Source organism: Uranotaenia lowii, chromosome 3 (assembly GCF_029784155.1).
Source record: "Uranotaenia lowii strain MFRU-FL chromosome 3, ASM2978415v1, whole genome shotgun sequence".
Lineage (NCBI taxonomy): Eukaryota > Metazoa > Arthropoda > Insecta > Diptera > Culicidae > Uranotaenia > Uranotaenia lowii.
Genome location: NC_073693.1, coordinates 186,309,641 through 186,329,457, shown reverse-complemented (window position 1 = coordinate 186,329,457; position 19,817 = coordinate 186,309,641). Strand labels below are relative to the sequence as shown.

The window sequence follows — 19,817 nt, the reverse complement described above, 5'->3', positions numbered from 1 at the left end:
TAAAAAATTACAGCGGAATTCACACTAAACTTTCAGTTGAAAATGAGGAAAAGAATTCCAAATTTAGATGAATAAAAATTAACAATTATTATCATTTTCCTAACATCTATTCATGGGAAGTTTTGTACAAGATTGGACATTTATTTTAGAATTCAGATTTTTTAATTTTAAATTTGCTAAGAAATTTTTTTGAAACTAATTTATTTCTTACTTTCTTGACTTATCGAAAATTTGAAACATTCATTGTTATATGTTTCCAAAATTTTGTTTATCAGTCATTTTTTTAGTTTGTGCGTTGAACATGAGTGACAAACGTTGTAAGAAAACCCTTTCCTCTTCAATTTTTTATTTTTGGTATTGTTATTATTTTTATCTTAATTTGAATTTCGAAACACACTCCCCCGGGTCCTTCGCACGGGCCTGATTTGGTCACAGTTTTTATACTTCAAAGTTACTTTTTTCGTTCTACATAGTCACATTTGGTCACTTTTTCGGTCCTCAAAGTCACTATTTGGTCACTTTTTTCATATATTGGTCACTAAATTCACTACTTTTTCATTGTCAAACCGCTACCAGCCCTGCATTTGGGCTCTTCCTCCATCCCATACACTTAAAACTATATTTATTCCCCCCTTTGGGATTTTCAGAAAAATTTTGGTGACAAAAGAAGAATTTGTTATTTGTTCCAGCCTTGTTGTTGGTCAACAGTTAGCGATTAGCGATTAGCTCTTTAAGCTTGAATCGACTTTTTCAGCACATTTAGCGTAATGAATTGGCGTTCGTTAACTTTGAATGAGTTAACTACGGCCCTAAATTTTTTATTTAGAGATGTCGAACACCTGATCTTATTCTTTCAACCACACTCCAAAACGAAATTGTTTGCTAGGATGCAGAGGTGACCTCGGTCCTAAAGCACAAAATTCATTTCTCTCATTTTTTTCTCTCATTTTCCAACCTATCTACGACTTTGCCGGCGCCGTTATTGATGATCAAAGAGAGACTTTCAGTTTTGTGATTCTTTTGACCTTTGCGCAAAACTGATAGCCTCGGTCAATGACGGAATACCTTTCTAAGGAGGGATACGCTTGTTTATTTTTAACATTCATATTATATGTATTACAGTTTAATAGTTGTAAGTAAAACGAATTTCGTAGGCCAGCAGCTTGCTGTGATTACTAAGTCTTTAATCTTAAACGAAATGCAATTAAACAAACGATCATTTATGTATGATACTTTGTTTTGCTGGCTGCCATCTGAAAAGGTGCGTTATCTTAAAGAGCTCCCATTTTCCTTATAATGCTTTCGAGCAGTTTTCTCAACGGCAAGTCCGTAACAACGCAACCGACGAGCTAGGTGATGAGTAGCAGGTGTGTAGGTCTTCCATTCCATGCGATGCTATGTACAAGTTATCTGGCTACGGGATGTTCCTCACTGTTACTGTTACTGTTGGTGGCTTTGTGTTACGATGCGATGCGCTCACCAGAGACGTCGTCATAGCTCGTCAGCTGCTCCTCGATTCTTCTTTCTGAGCAGAGCGCGTTTCTGTTTTGGTTGCGTTTCGACGAGGAAGTCTCCGGCCGGACTCCGGTCCGGGATCGCGATTTCACTCTCCTTAGTTTAGTGTTAGTTTGCAGCTCATAACATCTTAATCGCTCCGCTGTTGGTTGGGTCAGGTTCAAGTTTTGTTGTTGTACGGTTTCGCCAATTTTTTTTCGTTTCGTTAACTTCGGTAGATTTACAGTTAAAACGGAATTTTCTGGGCCGGCTTGAAGTTGAAATTTTCCGTTTTTCCATCGTCAAAACAATCGGAAACAGCAGAATGACCGGTTTTAGTTTTTTTTTCGTTTTGAACGACGTGATGAAAATATACTTTCGTCGCCGGCTCGAAAAGTGTATCGATTGCGAAGCACTAATGTGTTATTCAGTGGAGAAATAATGCAGTGTGGGAAATTGCGTTCGGTGTAAAAGAAATGCAAGCATATGCCGTTGAAAATAACATATGATACATTAGTGAGAGGTGTTTCCAAACCGTTTAAATCAATTTCTACTGAAAACTGAAGCGATTTCTAGCATTTTCCAGATGCATTCTAGATTGTTTCTAAGGAATATACAGTAAAGACTTATTATTTTTATCATGTAGGAAAGTTGTACTCTGTTAAAAAAACCTAAATTCCTGAATGAAATTTCACACAAATTTTCAAGATAAGAAACTTAGGAGTGAAAAGCAAGTACGAAATTCAAAATTTATAGAGTTTCTACATCCGATGCAAAATAGAATGAAGACTATCACCCTTAACTTTCGCCGAAACCATTCCGAAACCAAACCGGAAGAACCATTCGAGAAAATATTGGATGCTTAACTTGGGGTCTTCTGCACCAGCTTGATGAAGGTTATTCTTGATATTAAAAAAAACACTTTTGAAATGAACTAAAACTTGAAACCTAAAAAAAACACGCCATTCCACAATCAATGACTACTTCGATCCGTCAAATTCATATACTTTAGAGCAAGTTCACTGGTGTTGGGAAAAAGTGGTAGAAATTTCGACACTTACGACACATTTTAAAAATTTTGCCATGCAAAAACATTTTCAAGATCTGTGGCCTTCTAGTTTTTTTTACAACATTTTCGCATGCTGTGATGCAAAAATAGCAATATTTCTATCACATACGGCTGAAATAGAAACAGTGTTGTAAAAAAATACAACGCCCCAAGATCTTGAAAACATTTTTGCATGGTAAAATTTTCAAAATGTCAGAATTTCTACCACTTTTTCCCAACACCAGTGAACTTGCTCTTACAGATTGCAGAAAAAGACCAAAAGAACCTTCTCTTACTTTTTTCACAAACGACAAAATTACTCTTCAAGAAAGTTCAAGACTTAAAATTGTAAATTTGTATGTTAATTTTCATGTTCTATGGAGTGCTAAACTTAAAAGTCCGTAAACCTACTGTTAAGTAATAATACTAGCTAGAAAAGGTTTCAATTTTATCAGCACGTGCCCAGGCCGGACAAATCCGGGCAAATTTGGTCAAAATCCACGAATTAATTAACACAAATCAAGAAAAAAAAACTTGATTTTTTTTTTAATCAGCAGTTTTTTAATTGTATTTTAGACTTTCAAAACCTGTTTAAGATTATTTTTATAAAACTTGCTCCAAAAATTTCATTTTGGACGCATAAATAAAAAAAAAATTACAAGAAAAAAATTTTTTTTTGTTGGCAAATAAAAGGAATAAATCCGAATAAAATCCGTGCTTTTTTCAATGAAATTCGGGCAACCGGACCGGGCCGGACTTTTGTCAAACTTTGTATTAAATATCCGGGCAAACCCGGATAAAACCAGGCAGTCTGGAAACCTCAAGCTAGAATTGTTAAAATTATGTTAAACTGTTTATTGAACTCTGTTTTGAGCAATCCACGTTAAAGAATGGTGAAAAAATTGGATTGAGACAAGCAAAGGTGGAGTTAACTCATCGTTGGGCGAATCAATTCTACACAAATTATGTGCGAAAAAGTTATTTTTCAATAAATGGTTTGAAGTGTCGAAGGGTGCGAAATTTTCAGTGCTCAAAATAAATAGGAAACCTTATTTCTACCGAAATCTGGGTGAAAAAAAAACAAGACACCGAAATAAAGAGGAAGCTGCCGCTCGCCTCCAAAATTCAAGAAAAGTGTGTTTTTTTCTTACAAATTAAAAAAAAAATTGCTCATACAGTGAGTGAAATAAGAATAGTACCACTATGTGTTTTGCTTGTTAACATATGAATGATTGAAAATCACCAAAATTTTCTTCTACAATGTATTTTGAATTGTTTAACGGATAAATCAAGCAAAAGTTTACTTATTTTGGACGTTGCAATTGACGTCGAGGACAAAAAATATGAAAAAAAAGGGTGCGAAATAAGAATAGTACCTTTTGTGTTTTTCAACAAAAACATGATTATTTCTAGAAATTTACTGTGTAAAAGTGAATTTCAATTCTTCTACCAATTATTTGAAAAGATAACTGCATTTTAAGGAGTTTTCTAGAATTCCAAAGGGCTTTGTATTTTTCACATCGCTGAACCAAGAAGAAGAAATTTTATCGACAAATATCGAAATTCACTAAAATGTCTCAAACTCAAACTGCGACATATTAAAAGGCACTGGCCTGTAATTGATATACGCTTAGAGAAACAAGGAACAGAAGAAAACACCTTAGAAAACTCGAGTTTATTTAGTTAAGCTTAAGGCTCTGAATTCTCATACATCTGTTAAAATGTTATTTTTTTACGATATTTCAAACTGAATTTTTATTTTTTTCCAAATATTAACTTTAACCATAAAAAAACCAGTGTCCATTTTCTTTCGTGAACAGTCTTTATATTGCACATTTGAGAAACAACGATTTCACCTTTTGAAATTTTTACCGGAAGATACATACCATCTTTGAGCGACTCATTCTCAATAAAATATACCACCTCAATAAAATATTTCATCATAGATTTGTACATCTATCTACGATCTTTGATAAACGATCAAAAATTCATAATGAATATTGAACGAAATGTACACAACTTCAACAAGATTTAAGACGGATGTCAAAATGTTGGGTTCAAAATATATAATCCGGAATGTTGATCTCAGAATCAAATTTCATGAGTATCAGTTTAAAATTCTATTTTGAAAACCATTGTATTTTTTTTTTAATTTTTGCTCTGGATTGGCACTTTTTCTTCGATTTTGTAGGAGGAATCTTCTACCAGAATCTAGAAATTGGGCTTTCCTACTTTGAATTGTTCTGGATACTACTAATCAAGTTACGCTAAACATTGGTATACGTATGTGCTGTTGCGCACATATAAACACGTGTTTTGATTCCAAAATAATAAAAGAGCTTGAGAATGTGTGTAGTTTGACCGGGGCATTAATGTGATTAAAGTGAGTTACCCCAATGCATGGATATTCATGTGTTACAACGTTTTTTGGGTATTGATTTCTGGTTACAGTATCGTAGAGTTAGTTTCAGGTGTTAAATATTTGTAAAAAGGTATTAATATAACTTAATTGAATTAAATGGTTCAAACATGTTTCGGCTTTTATCATATGTTATATCAAATGTTACTGCTGCAGTGTTGGGATTTGACATTTCGTCCGTGAAAAGTGGAATGGAAAACGAGCCTTAACGTTGCCCAACAAACAGATGGGATAGTTTGCGTCTTTGCTCTGGGGAATCGTGTGTTAACAAAACAGACAGCAATTATTGATGGAAATGGAATCGTTTATTCATGAGCTTTTCTGTTTGGTGCCGGCAACGGCATTTATAATGGTCCAACAGGTGCCCGTAATCCGAACGAAAGTGGCATAACAAAACGTGTACCTACCTACTTCTGAGAAGCCTTAAAAAAGTAGCGGATCACTGCATGCAGAATTCGAGTATACATACAAACATATGTACTTGTGGCTTGTCTGCGCCATCATCAGCGAAACTTGGTGGCAATAATAATATCATGGTGTGTCGTACTGCTGAAGTGTAATGGACCGTGTGGACCAGGATTCGGGGTCTGGGTTTTACCTACATTTGCCGATTGGAGCCATAAAAGAACAGAAGCAAAAGGCCAAGAGCACGAACGTCTCGCTCTTTTACGGCTGGTGGTAACTTTCTACCTCCAGCCCATACCGAAACATATCCCAGATACCAGCAAAATGTTGTGTCTTGTACAAGGAACTACCGGATCGACGACAGCCGCAGTTGGTAACCGAAATGGAAAAATTAATACGTCGGAAGGATCACCGACGAACAAGGTGCCTAGGACGACGGCGGGAGGCATCGGTCACGGTGCTTCCTTGGGTGGAAAACTTGGAATGTTGCGAAAGTCTAGGTATGACACTCATAATTAATTAGTACGAATATCGCGCTCTACCTCAATATGACAACCGCATAAGTGTCGCAATCATGAATTCGAGTTGTATCTACCTATACATATGTACATCTATTTGACCAAGATAAGATATTGTTGACGCAAAACTTAATATCACATGGTAAACAAAAAGCTTATTTACAATTTGCCGAAAATTGCTTGGTGAATCGAAAAATGTAATACTGAAACACTTTGTGTGAGTTACCTATTAGATTGATAATGTTTGCCAATCAGAGTATAAGTACAGAAACCGTATCGGTAAGCTCCATTCTATTTTGATTTTTTAGCAACGTGCTTATCCATTAGTTCGAGTACTATAGTGATGTTTTTGATAACTGTCCTCCAACTGCATTGCTGATATTAAGTCGCGAATGACACAAAAGTGTTAGGACTAAAAAAATAACATAAGCGAAAAAAAAATTACAAACTGATAAACGAAAAGCTTCAACTTTTTTCGGAAGTTCATTTAAATTCATATCAAATTATAAATTTATAGATGAAAGTACATCATGCACTTGTTGTTGAAAAGAAGAATATTTTAGAATATCTTTCAATGATCTGAGATTCTTCATATCAAGGTAAGCGCCAGATTAACACAACGAAATTGATATTATTCTCATTTGCAACCTCACGCTCGAAAAAGCAAATATTTGAAATAAGTTTTTGATTTTCATTGCTACGAATCTAAAACTAATTTAAAACTTTGATATTTTAGTATAATTCTGATATATTTTTCTTAATGGTGATCCGGAAATATCGTGATTTTTATCAACACTAAAGTTCATTTTTCATTGCGAATTTAGCTTGGAGATTTTTTTTTAATAAGATTCTATTCTGAAATAAAATTATGATTTGTGATTCTGATGTTTGGCGCTTTTGGAACTCTAATTTCATTGCCCTTGAATTTGAAATGAAGGATCAATTTCTGATAGCGAATGGCAACAAAATTCACATTTTTTCGAAATGCAAAAAATAAAAAAAACTGGTTTTAACTGGTTTGGGCGTGTTGAATTGAAATATTCATTTAATTTCTAGCAGCTCTTATTTATGAGATTCAAGCTATCTTTTGGAAATAGATAGAAATTTATTTAATAAATTTTAACTAACAATGCAAAGTGGTGCAGAACATCAATCTAGCTGTACGAAATTAATAGCGCCCAGGGATGATGAGGTAGACATTTGATGTCTTGAGCAACATTGTTCAGTTTTACACGGAGCATGTTCCAACATTAAAAATTTGCCGAGGGGTCCACCGATAGCGAAATAAAAATGCTAACTTTTTTGTTTCTAAAATTAGGGCTTTAACGTCTTCAACAAAGTTGTTTATCTGATCAAAATACATAATTTTGTTAAATATGTCAAAGTCCTATCACATCACCCTCATGAGTTATAGTCAAAGTAAAAAAAATCACTTGAAAAAACAGTTTTTTGAACCTGGCGCGTTGTAGATTGGATAAAATGGTTAGCTGCCTTTGAAACAAATTTGTGACAAGCTACGATCTACAATTATCTCTTATACTATGATGGGTTTAAAAGTTGCTGAAGCCCTATAGAAAGCATTTAGTGTCCATCAAAAAGTGTAGTCCATCAAAAAGTGCACATTTTCGCAACACCCCCTTTTTTGTGATTATTTTAAATGGTAAGCGAAACCATTTCCATTTGAAATTAGCGGGGAAATCGGTGGAACTAGTAGAGATTTGTATGATTGAAAATGCTTTTTTCTTATGAAAAAAATATTTTTCGTAGGAAAATCGTAACATAAACTATACATTAAAAATGTTTCAATCGATTTTTAGGCACTGTTACGTCCGCGAGAGGAAACTTATAACTCAACGAAAAGACAAAAGCTAATTGTTTGTTACATTGCGAATGTTCACTTAGATACAGTTACTTGGAACCGGTTGAAGCGGTTTAAATTGTAGTGGCAAAACCGGTTCTATTATTCATTTATATGATATCAAATACTAATTTAGTGCTCTACCAAATTTAACAGAATTGTTCCAATAATTTTTTTTTCGAGTTTAAACGATTTGAAAAATCGAATTTATATGTCTTTTAATAAAACAAAACATATAAAAGAAAACTGCAACACTTTATTGATAATTTAAATGTTTTCAACATTTTTCCTATAGGTAAAATAGGTAATTTTTATATTAAAAGTGTATTTTCCATCATTCAAATCTCTACTAGTTCCACCGATTTCCCCGCTAATTTCAAATGGAAATGGTTCCGCTTATGAATAAAAATAATCACAAAAAGGGGGTGCTGCGAAAAAGTGCACTTTTCTATGGACGAACCTTCCAAAATTGCCAATAAAGTACACTAAATGCTTTCTATAGGGCTTCAGCAACTTCTGAACCCATCATAATGTATGAGATAATTGTAGATCGTAGCTTGTTACAACTATGTTTCAAAGGCAGCTAACCATTTTATTCAATCTATAACGCGCCAGGTTTAAAAATCTATTTTTCAAGAGATTTTTTTACTTTGACTGTAACTCCTAAGGGTGATGTGATAGGACTTTGACATATTTAACAAAATTATGTATTTTGATCAGATAAACAACTTTGCCGAAGACATCAAAGCCCTTATTTGAAAAACAAAAAAGTTAGCATTTTTATCTCGCTATCGGTGGACCCCTCGGCAAAAAATTTAATATTGGAACATGCTCCATGTAAAACTGAACAATGTTGCTGAAGACATTAAATGTATATCTTTCATCCCTAGGCACTATTAATTTCGAACAGCTAGATTGATGTTCTGCACCACTGTGCAATGATAAGAGACTGTATAATGTTCCAAATATATTGAAAATAAAGGTTTTATTGCAAAGATCTACTTTCTCGATGATATCGACTAATTTTGACTTCTGAGAAAAAGTTACATAAGTTTTTTTAAAAGTTTTTTCCAGTACTACGAAAACTCTGGAATTTGACGAAGTTTCTAAGAAATTTTAAACCAAAATATATCTTAGATTTTTTTTAAAGCAAAACGTTTATCAGTCTTCAACAAACTGAAAACAGTTTTCAAAACTTTAAACTATAGACTAAGTTATAGATGATAACCCAAGCAACCAAAAGTCTCATATCTACTTAAACTCGTGCCTCCAAAGTTCGAATTTCGCTGAACAAAAGTTCCAAAGGGAATTGGTACCGAATTTCCTCGAATGTGAGCATGAAAGTTACAAAAGGTTCCTCAAATAGCCTTCTATGGACTTGAAGTTCCAAAATGTTCCTCAAATAGCTTTTTTGTGACATGTCATTCGCATCCACACGGTATAAAAGTTACAAATTAGATCTCAAATAGCCTTCTGTGGACTTCAAGTTCCAAGAAGTTCCTCAAATAGCCTTATTTGTGACATGTCAATCGCACCCACACATTATAAAAGTTACAAATTAGGTCTCAAATAGCCTTCTGTGAACTTCAAGTTCCAAGAAGTTCCTCAAATAGCCATTTTTGTGACATGTAATTCGCATCATTCAGAATAAAAGTTACAAATTAGGTCTCAAATAGCCTTCTATAGACTCTAAGTTCCAAAATGTTCCTCAAATATCCTTTTATGAGACATGGCCGCCATTTCATGAATATGAAATGTGAACGAACATCACAAAAGGGCATATAATAAATTAATCATTTTTTGGAGCTTGAAAATTGTTGAAATGTATAATTTATATTGAAACTTCAACTCAAAACAACTTAAAGCTAACTCGCAAATGATTGTTTTTGAAAAGAGTAAATATTTTGTCTTTATAAAATTTCGTCCAACTGTATTTACTTACCACGAATTTTACACACATTGAAAGTCAGTTGAAGCAATTCATTAATTAAATATCAAGATAAACTCAAGGATTTGTATAATTTTATGCTGAACAGTTATAAGCATGGAATTCCATTTCTTAAAACCCGATATTATTTTGGCGGATGATTGATTTATACGCCGTTTCGTAATGTTTCTTAGTAATAATCAACATGCGTCTTTGCTGCTGGCCGCTGGCTGCACTTGAGGGTATTCTAGGAAGCTTATAATCACTTCGAATTTTAGCTGCCGGCAAGACAACATCTAGACGTGGCGTCGTGGCAGCGTGTTTGGCTATCATCTCGGAGGATCGGGTTCAAATCTGGTACCAGGACTAATTTTTTCCGTTAGGTTATTTGATTGCTTGAGTAAGCGAATCAAATAATTGTGTAGCAGAACTGGCGTGCGTGCTGGCATGTATCGAACAAAGTTAAAAACAAACCAATTAAGTAAAATCAATTAAGGGAGGTGATGGGAGGAATGAAGATGGATGCCGAGAAACCAGCAGCACCACATGGGCTGGTTGTGACCAAAGTAAGAGAAGAGAGAAGAATTTTTTTTTGCTGATTAAACATTTACTTGTGGGCTGAATAGAAGGCCGTTCAAATCTTTAATGGAACTTCAAAGTTTCAATAAGAACTTAAATTTTGGGCTGAATAAAACGAACTTCGGCACATTGATTATGCTGATTAAGCTGTGTTCGACCTTTTTAACCTTCCCATGCCGTTCGGGTCAATATGACCCGAAGCGCACATTTAAAATCTCTTTAACCTTCCCCGTTCGCAAAATATCCGTTTCGGGGAAATATGCGTTGTTATTTGATTTCGTTCTCCTGGCTGTAAATGTTAACCGATTTTGATGATATTATATTCATTGTGTAGGTAATTTATTCTAATTACTCATCATTTCAAAATAAAGTCGATATGTATTACCAGGATTTCAGAAACTGGTTCAGAAAGTTAAAAGTCCGAAAAATCAATTTTATTTTTAAAATACTCATAACTTCTGACAGCTTTTCTGTATTTAATTATTTCATTGATGTTTGAAATTGTCAAGAATCCATCTATCCGACAATGTATAAATATGTTGGGGTCCAATGAAAGTTTTTACCGCTATGACAGATTTTCCGGTAGAAAAAAGTCTTACTTAAAAAAACGACATAAAGTTTTTGCTTTGCTTAGCTGTATTTCATTTCTCAATGAACCGATTTTAAAAACTCAAATTTTAGTTTTTTGACGTTAATTTGATCATTATTTTTATAGAACATACTTGGTCTGTCAAAACTACCAGTTCATCAGTATATTGGAATGATGATAAAGATGTTTGAAATGTGCGCTTCGGGTCATATTGACCCGAACGGCTTTGGAGGGTTAACATCATTCCAATATACTGAAGAACTATGAGTTTTGACAGACCAAGTATGTTCTATGAAAATAATGATCAAATTAACGTCAAAAAATTGAAATTTGAGTTTTGAAAATCGGTTCATTGGGAAATGAAATACAGCTAAGCAAAGCAAAAAATTGATATCGTTTTTTTAAGTTAGATTTTTTTCTACCGGAAGATCTGAGATTGCGGTCAAAACTTTCATTGGACCCCAACATATCTATACACTGTCGAATAGATGGATTCTTGACGATTTCAAACATTAATGAAACACTTAAATACAGAAAAGCTGTCAAAAGTTATGAGCATTTTAAAAATAAAATTGATTTTTCGGACTTTTTACTTTCTGAACCAGTTTCTGATAACTTGGTAATACATATCGAGTTTATTTTAAAATTTTGATTATTAAGAACAAATTACCTACACAATGAATATAATATCATCAAAATCGGTTAACATTTACAGCCAGGAGAACGAAATCAAACTACAACTCAAATTTCCCCGAAACGGATATTTTGCGAACGGCATGGGAAGGTTAACGATACTTTTGGTTGCTTGGGAATGTGGAAAAATTCATTGATGTTAAAAGTTACCCCGGTGATGAAAGTTACCCCGTTTTACGGTACCAATTCCCTTTAGAACCTTTGTTCAGCGAAATTCGAACTTTGGAGGCATGCGCTTAAGTAGATATGGGACTTTTGGTTGCTTGGGTATGCAACTTTTGAAAAAAATATAAAAAATGTTTTTTGAACCATAAAGTTTTTCGTTGAACAAAAGTTGTACGTAATAAAAAAAACTTGTGTGAATTTTTCCGCGAAAGAAAAATGTAGTTTTATTAATTAAGATTAATCACCGCGATTTTTGTTTTGAAATTAATTTTTACGGCCTTTTCGGTAAATGTTATGTTATGTTTGTGTTAGACTCAAGCCTGTCCGATTCTAACATTTCGAAATAGTTGATCCGTGCTTGAACAAAAGTTAAGTATGTGGTGAAAATGCTTCTTAAAAATTTCTACCCGGTCATTTTCAACACCTGCAATTTTCTTCTAATCTTCTTCTATCCATCTATAATTTTCAATTCTTGAAAGGATCTCACTATGTGAACATAACATTCACCGATATGGCCGTAAAAATTAATTTCAATAGAAATATTTAGTTATTTAGGGTTCACATTGAATAATTGTTACAATGTTATACGAAGAATAAGAAAGTTAGACGGGGTTAAACTGTCAGTAGAAGTCCTACGCTTCTGGAGCGCTTATTAGAAAATTGGTCACCCTAATGGAAAATTTTACTGCAATTAAATTTTTTTACCATAACGTAAATTTCCATAACTTCTTTCATTTGATAAACATTCTCGCAGAGTGTAAAATTTAGAAATTTTAAGGATATACCGACTAGGAAAATTATTCAAAATTGTTATAGAAGCTCGAACATTTTCGTGTAATTTGTATCGGTTTTAAATTTTAAGAGCGATTTTTTGGAATTATACTAACTTTATGCTACGTCAAAGTCATATTAAGTTAACATAAACTTTTTGCCAAATGCAGTAAGCGAAATAAGAAAAGTACCACTATGTGTTTTGCTTGTTAAAATATGAATGATTTTAAATCATCAAAATTTTCTTTTACAGTTTGTTTCGAATTGTTTAACGGATAAATCCAGCATAAGTTTACTTTTTTTGGACAAAGCAATTGATGTTCAGGACCAAAAATATGTAAAAAAGGGTGCCCAATAAGAATAGTACTACTTGTGTTTTTAAACAAAAACAAGTTTATTTCTAAAAATTTACTGTGTAAAAGTGAATAATAATGCTTCTACGAATTGTTTGAATAGATAACTGCAGTTTTAAAGAGTATTCTAAAATTCAAAAGGGCTTTGTATTTTTCACATCGCCGAACAAAATTTTAATGTTCTGTGATGTAGGTGATCCTAAACTTATGGCTGGCAGTGTATACATAGTTATGCTTCAAATCATTCTAACTTGATTTCAGTTTTGTGATATTAAATGGTTGATCAAATATGGGAAGAGTAGGCGTGTACTGGAGCGCCAACACGCGTTTTTTTTCGGCTGTGAAAATTTTATCAAAAATTTAATAAAAGAATTTATGTATTTTAAATTTTCAATAATCAAACACAGTTAATACTTCCGAAGTTCGTGCGGGAGATCGTTTTGCAAAAGTTGCGTGTTTTAACTATGCACCAACATATGTTGAATTGTGATTATGAGGCGTTCATAGCTGGTGCTGCGAAGGGAAAAAAATGGTTTTAGTGAGCTTCAGTGTTCCGTTCCTTTTTATTTTTCATTGTTACTTCAATGTTCATACACATCTACTGTTTTTTCATGAAAAATTATTAGTTTAACGTTAGGGTGAAATATGAAATATTCAATATTTTTATTGATTTGAATTGATTTTTTCACATGTAATCGTCAGCGTATGGAAATTATTTTTCCCTTTCTCGTAGTTGTCATAATACCGCATGTTATGTTTAGCTTGCTGCGACCATAAAAGTTGAACGTTATTTAAATGCACGATTTGTGAAACCTAAATAGTAAGAATCGTTCATGTTTAGAATTTTTCGATTTTATTTAGAAATTTTTAATTGCATAAATGTTTGTCAAAATTTGAAGAAAAAACTATGAATGGTATTTTCCAACCATTTAAACTTTAAAACACATATTGATTATTCCAAGTTCTGAAAAGAAGGCAACCAATTCTGAGTCAAGTTTCTTCCAAACTCGCTTGTTACTTTTTGTTGTTGATTGTATAAGAGGATCATCACAATAAAATTGACATAAAAAACGCCGAGTTGATTTAACAGTTCTAAGTGTAGAATGAATTGAGATTTGCCCTTTTATTTTCATTTACAGACGGTACTGTAAACAATATTATCAGCTTAAAACGAAGAAGCAGAACGCTGCGAACTAGAAAGCCAGATAACCAATTTGTTTGAAAGTGTTTCATTTCAATCATCATCATCACACAGATTAATTGAGTCTTGCTAGAGATAAAGCAAAAAACAAAACTGAATGGAAAGTAACAGCTTTTAAGTTAATGACAGGGTTCATTTCATCATACTTATGGCATTATGGCACTAACCTGGATGATAATCAAAAAGCTAACTGGATAGTCGTGAAACGTGAACTGTTCTTCATTTTTTTTCTTAGTTCTTTAAAACTTCCAAGAATAAGTACAAGTTAAAGATTATAACCTATAAAACCTTTTCTCCTTTCTTTTTTTCAGATCTACTAGCAGCGTTGGCCTGGGCTACCGTCCGCTACCATTATCGTCCACAATTGAGCCGCTCAGCTCTGATGCTGCTAGCCTCCAGAACGGCAGTCAACTGTCACGCAGTCCAAGCCACAATAGCTCTGGGAAGAGCGAACAAAAGTTAGTACCTACATTATCTACATACATATGTTTGTACCTCGCTAGCCAGTAAATGCATCGTTATCGTACACATGTAGTGATAAAGCTATTTACGTTTCATCTTATACTAACCACAGGGCGCTCACTTTTGTAAGGAAAAATGTTTTTTGTCCCAGTTTTCTGTGTAAAGGATTGCCGATGTTTGTTTTACTACTTGAGATGAAATTCCGAATTTCAATTGAAATTTTTTAAGAAGAAAAATAAATGAGCGCCATTGAACTGCATTGTCGACAGGGGTTTAATTCGATGATCGTTTCCGAAGATTTGGTAACAAATAGGTTAGAATCAAAACAAACAACGAAATCTCTTTAAAGTTTGGAAAAGTCAGACTCAAAAGTTATTCACCAGACGAGAAGCGTCGCGCATGATACGTGTTCTATCCAGAGATTTTCATTACTTTTGCGTCACGAAGTGTGGGCGAACCCCCGCTCGGATGATAAGCACACCGGATGTTAAAAACACAGGTGCTGCTTTCTTTGCTTAGTTGCGCAGTCAGTCAGCTGCCTACCGTTACGTGCTCGCTAAAACGATTGAACCTGTGCAGATGCCAGAAAAGCCCTCCTAGCACTTACTGTGGAAGACCAGGTGTTTGGGTTTGGGTGATCTCATTGTGCTCACTTTATTGAGGCACTTAAACTGCAAACTCTCCTTGAATCAACAAATGTCTATCACAATCACAATCACCGTGGGTAGGTGATTACTGATAACAGTCATTAAACTTTACTGTTTTTTTTCGTTTTGTCGCGACGATTGTGACCAGATGTTCAATGATAGATTATCTTAAAAATGACAGTCCTTCACCCAAGTTCTATTGCTATTTTTTCCAAATATTGAAGATTTCAAATAAAAATTATTTATACCAACCATCTGAGAGTATCAATAAATTCCAGTAAAAGGGATAGATTTTTTTTTTATAATTTTTGAAATATTCATGTACTGGGATTTCTATAGTCAGTTGATTTTTAAAATTTCTACTGGGCTGGATTTTCTCTCACATAAAAGAATTTGAAGATAACTGATATTAGAGTCAAAACATGTATACATTTTTAAGAGTAAATTTTCCGCTGGCGAACTTCGTAGGAAACTATGAGTAAATACACATCTGAACATACATGGGTATTCAAAAGATCCTAAAAATTATGAACTTTGATCTTGAAACTTCGAAGTAGGTTTTATCTTGATTACTCAAGCAATCAAAAATTTTGTATTTGCTTAGATGCATGCTTTCAAACTTCCATTTTTCCTAAATAAAGTTTTTTAAGGACTCAATATTGAATATGAAAAGATGAGAAGCAGACTTCTAAAAGGAGGGAATTGAAGTAGGCGTGTGCTGAGAAAGACGTGTTTTTTTTCATCTGCCAAAATCAAGCTAGCGAAAAATTCGAAATTAATTGAAAGACTTCAAGTGCTTTGAATTGCACCACATCAAGGTGCACAATTTCAAAGCTAGCAACAAGATTCAAGAAAAGGACTGGTCACCGTGAACAGAGAATGGTAGTTTTCAAGATCTGATGTAGCAATACTGGTTCCTTTATACCCCATGGTTGTCAGCAGCTACTAAACACAAACTTGGTGAGCTCTTTAAATTTTTATTTGTATATTTGTGAACATTATAATATTTCTCTGCGCCTGAATAGTATTTAGCTGTTCAGACTATCCCTACATGATTACATTGATTTGCCACGGTGTGCATTGTGGTACCATACTGATTCTCAATAGTAATATTTGAAATGAGTATTGAATCCCGGTACTCATTTGGCATCTTGCGTTGGGCTTGATTATTAGTTGTACCTCGTGTATCAGCCAATGCAAGATGTGTGTAGTCACCCTATGCTATGCTATGAGAAGCAGATTTCTTAAAGTAGTTTACGTGACTTGTGTGTTGAATTATGCATGGATTCAATACTAGGAAATTTTCGGCATCTCAAACGCAAATTAAAATTTATATCACGAATTAGAACCACTGATAATCAAAGATGTTCGATTATTTCTCAATCAGAGCTAGTAAATTTGAAATCTGGATCTGAATCGAATCTGAAATCTGAATCTGCAATCTGAATCTAAAAATTGAAACTAGAATCTTTTTTTTTAATTTATTAACGAGATTTTCTGCTTTCAGCTGGTTCATCTCTTAATCTTTAATCTGAATCTAAATCTGAAATATGAATTTGGAAACTGAAATCTGAATCTAAAAGGAATCTGAAACCGAAATCTCAAATCTGAATCTGAAGTCTGAAATTTGAATCTGAAATCTTCATCTGAAACTGAAATCTGAATCTGAAATCTGAATCTGAAATCTGAATCTGAAATCTGAATCTGAAATCTGAATCTGAAATCTGAATCTGAAATCTGAATCTGAAATCTGAATCTGAAATCTGAATCTGAAATCTGAATCTGAAATCTGAATCTGAAATCTGAATCTGAAATCTGAATCTGAAATCTGAATCTGAAATCTGAATCTGAAATCTGAATCTGAAATCTGAATCTGAAATCTGAATCTGAAATCTGAATCTGAAATCTGAATCTGAAATCTGAATCTGAAATCTGAATCTGAAATCTGAATCTGAAATCTGAATCTGAAATCTGAATCTGAAATCTGAATCTGAAATCTGAATCTGAAATCTGAATCTGAAATCTGAATCTGAAATCTGAATCTGAAATCTGAATCTGAAATCTGAATCTGAAATCTGAATCTGAAATCTGAATCTGAAATCTGAATCTGAAATCTGAATCTGAAATCTGAATCTGAAATCTGAATCTGAAATCTGAATCTGAAATCTGAATCTGAAATCTGAATCTGAAATCTGAATCTGAAATCTGAATCTGAAATCTGAATCTGAAATCTGAATCTGAAATCTGAATCTGAAATCTGAATCTGAAATCTGAATCTGAAATCTGAATCTGAAATCTGAATCTGAAATCTGAATCTGAAATCTGAATCTGAAATCTGAATCTGAAATCTGAATCTGAAATCTGAATCTGAAATCTGAATCTGAAATCTGAATCTGAAATCTGAATCTGAAATCTGAATCTGAAATCTGAATCTGAAATCTGAATCTGAAATCTGAATCTGAAATCTGAATCTGAAATCTGAATCTGAAATCTGAATCTGAAATCTGAATCTGAAATCTGAATCTGAAATCTGAATCTGAAATCTGAATCTGAAATCTGAATCTGAAATCTGAATCTGAAATCTGAATCTGAAATCTGAATCTGAAATCTGAATCTGAAATCTGAATCTGAAATCTGAATCTGAAATCTGAATCTGAAATCTGAATCTGAAATCTAAATCTGAAATCTGAATCTGAAATCTGAATCTGAAATCTGAATCTGAAATCTGAATCTGAAATCTGAATCTGAAATCTGAATCTGAAATCTGAATCTGAAATCTGAATCTGAAATCTGAATCTGAAATCTGAATCTGAAATCTGAATCTGAAATCTGAATCTGAAATCTAAATCTGAAAACTGAATCTGAAATCTGAATGTGAAATCTGAATCTGAAATCTGAATCTGAAATCTGAATCTGAAATCTGAATTTGAAATCTGAATCTGAAATCCGGTATCGATTTTCGACTGTTAAATATGTTTTTTCGGGGTGAATTTTTCGGCTATCAGTCAACTTAAATAGCAAAGACGACTATTTATTTAAGATCCAACGTTTCGATCCTTATAGGATCATCATCAGGGACTGTAATTTTATTATATGTTAACACAGTTTTATAAACTAGTTCACTTATTATGAAATTGCTTACCGAAAAAATGTCGTCTTTTTGTTTTGGATTGATTCGGCTGATCAGATAAAGCTGTCTTGTATATCTGTTACAATATTTTTCAAATTAATTTGGATATTGTTGGAATAAATGTTGTGTTCACTTACTGTGTACAAAGTTTTGCGGTTGAAAAACCGTTTTGTCCTACAATTTTTGGATTTATATTCACCAGCATCTGAAAGTTGTCACACAGTTTTCACTTTCACTTTCCAACTGATTTCATAATAAGTGAACTAGTTTATAAAACTGTGTTAACATATAATAAAATTACAGTCCCTGATGATGATCCTATAAGGATCGAAACGTTGGATCTTAAATAAATAGTCGTCTTTGCTATTTAAGTTGACTGATAGCCGAAAAATTCACCCCGAATCTGAAATCTGAATCTGAAATCTAAATCTGAAATCTGAATCTGAAATCTGAATCTGAAATCTGAATCTGAAATCTGAATCTGAAATCTGAATCTGAAATCTGAATCTGAAATCTGAATCTGAAATCTGAATCTGAAATCTGAATCTGAAATCTGAATCTGAAATCTGAATCTGAAATCTGAATCTGAAATCTGAATCTGAAATCTGAATCTGAAATCTGAATCTGAAATCTGAATCTGAAATCTGAATCTGAAATCTGAATCTGAAATCTGAATCTGAAATCTGAATCTGAAATCTGAATCTGAAATCTGAATCTGAAATCTGAATCTGAAATCTGAATCTGAAATCTGAATCTGAAATCTGAATCTGAAATCTGAATCTGAAATCTGAATCTGAAATCTGAATCTGAAATCTGAATCTGAAATCTGAATCTGAAATCTGAATCTGAAATCTGAATCTGAAATCTGAATCTGAAATCTGAATCTGAAATCTGAATCTGAAATCTGAATCTGAAATCTGAATCTGAAATCTGAATCTGAAATCTGAATCTGAAATCTGAATCTGAAATCTGAATCTGAAATCTGAATCTGAAATCTGAATCTGAAATCTGAATCAATCTGAATCTGAAATCTGAATTTGAGATCAGAATCTGAAATCTGATTCTGAATCTGAAATGTGAAATTTGAAATCTGAATTTGGAATTGGCTGCTTAAATTTTGAGTGTAGAGTAAAATGCCGAATTTTAATCCTAATACCGTTTTGTGATTTTTTTTTTATATAAGTAAACCTGAATTAATATCGTGTCACGATTTGGCAGAAAATAGGATTCTTTACCCTAGCCAGAAATATTAATTTCCCTAGATAATCGCGGTTCCACTCATCCGGTTTGGGCTAGCAGCGGGAACCTTTTTTATACCTCTATGTGTACTGTATACTAAATTCATAAGCCTCAATCAACAAGTGATGTTACAGGGGCACCGCACTGTTTTGATAAGCTCTATCTTATCAGTCTGGGGCGCGAAAAAAAAGGAACTTCCCTGAAAAGGGGAACGCATTTTAGTGGCCGTTTTTCTACTGTCAGTTGTGAGCTGGGTTAGTGGTCGAAATCGAAATTCCCCTTACAGTTCCAGATAGGTTTCCGCATTCAAAGTCATTCA

The 19,817-nt window shown here is 33.4% G+C and overlaps 1 protein-coding gene across 6 annotated transcripts in view; it reads left to right on the top strand.

Moving 5' to 3' along the window:
- Positions 1–19,817, top strand: part of LOC129750640 (GRAM domain-containing protein 2B-like) — a 126,487-nt gene that overhangs the window by 69,773 nt on the left and 36,897 nt on the right. For 3 of the 6 annotated variants that reach the window (XM_055745643.1, XM_055745639.1, XM_055745638.1), the window contains one exon: positions 14,332–14,478. In XM_055745643.1, the coding sequence (XP_055601618.1) occupies positions 14,332–14,478 (147 nt within the window). Of the gene's footprint in view, positions 1–1,577; positions 1,669–4,223; positions 5,867–14,331; positions 14,479–19,817 lie in introns of those variants that run through there. The other 3 variants (XM_055745642.1, XM_055745641.1, XM_055745640.1) reach the window with 3 other exon arrangements.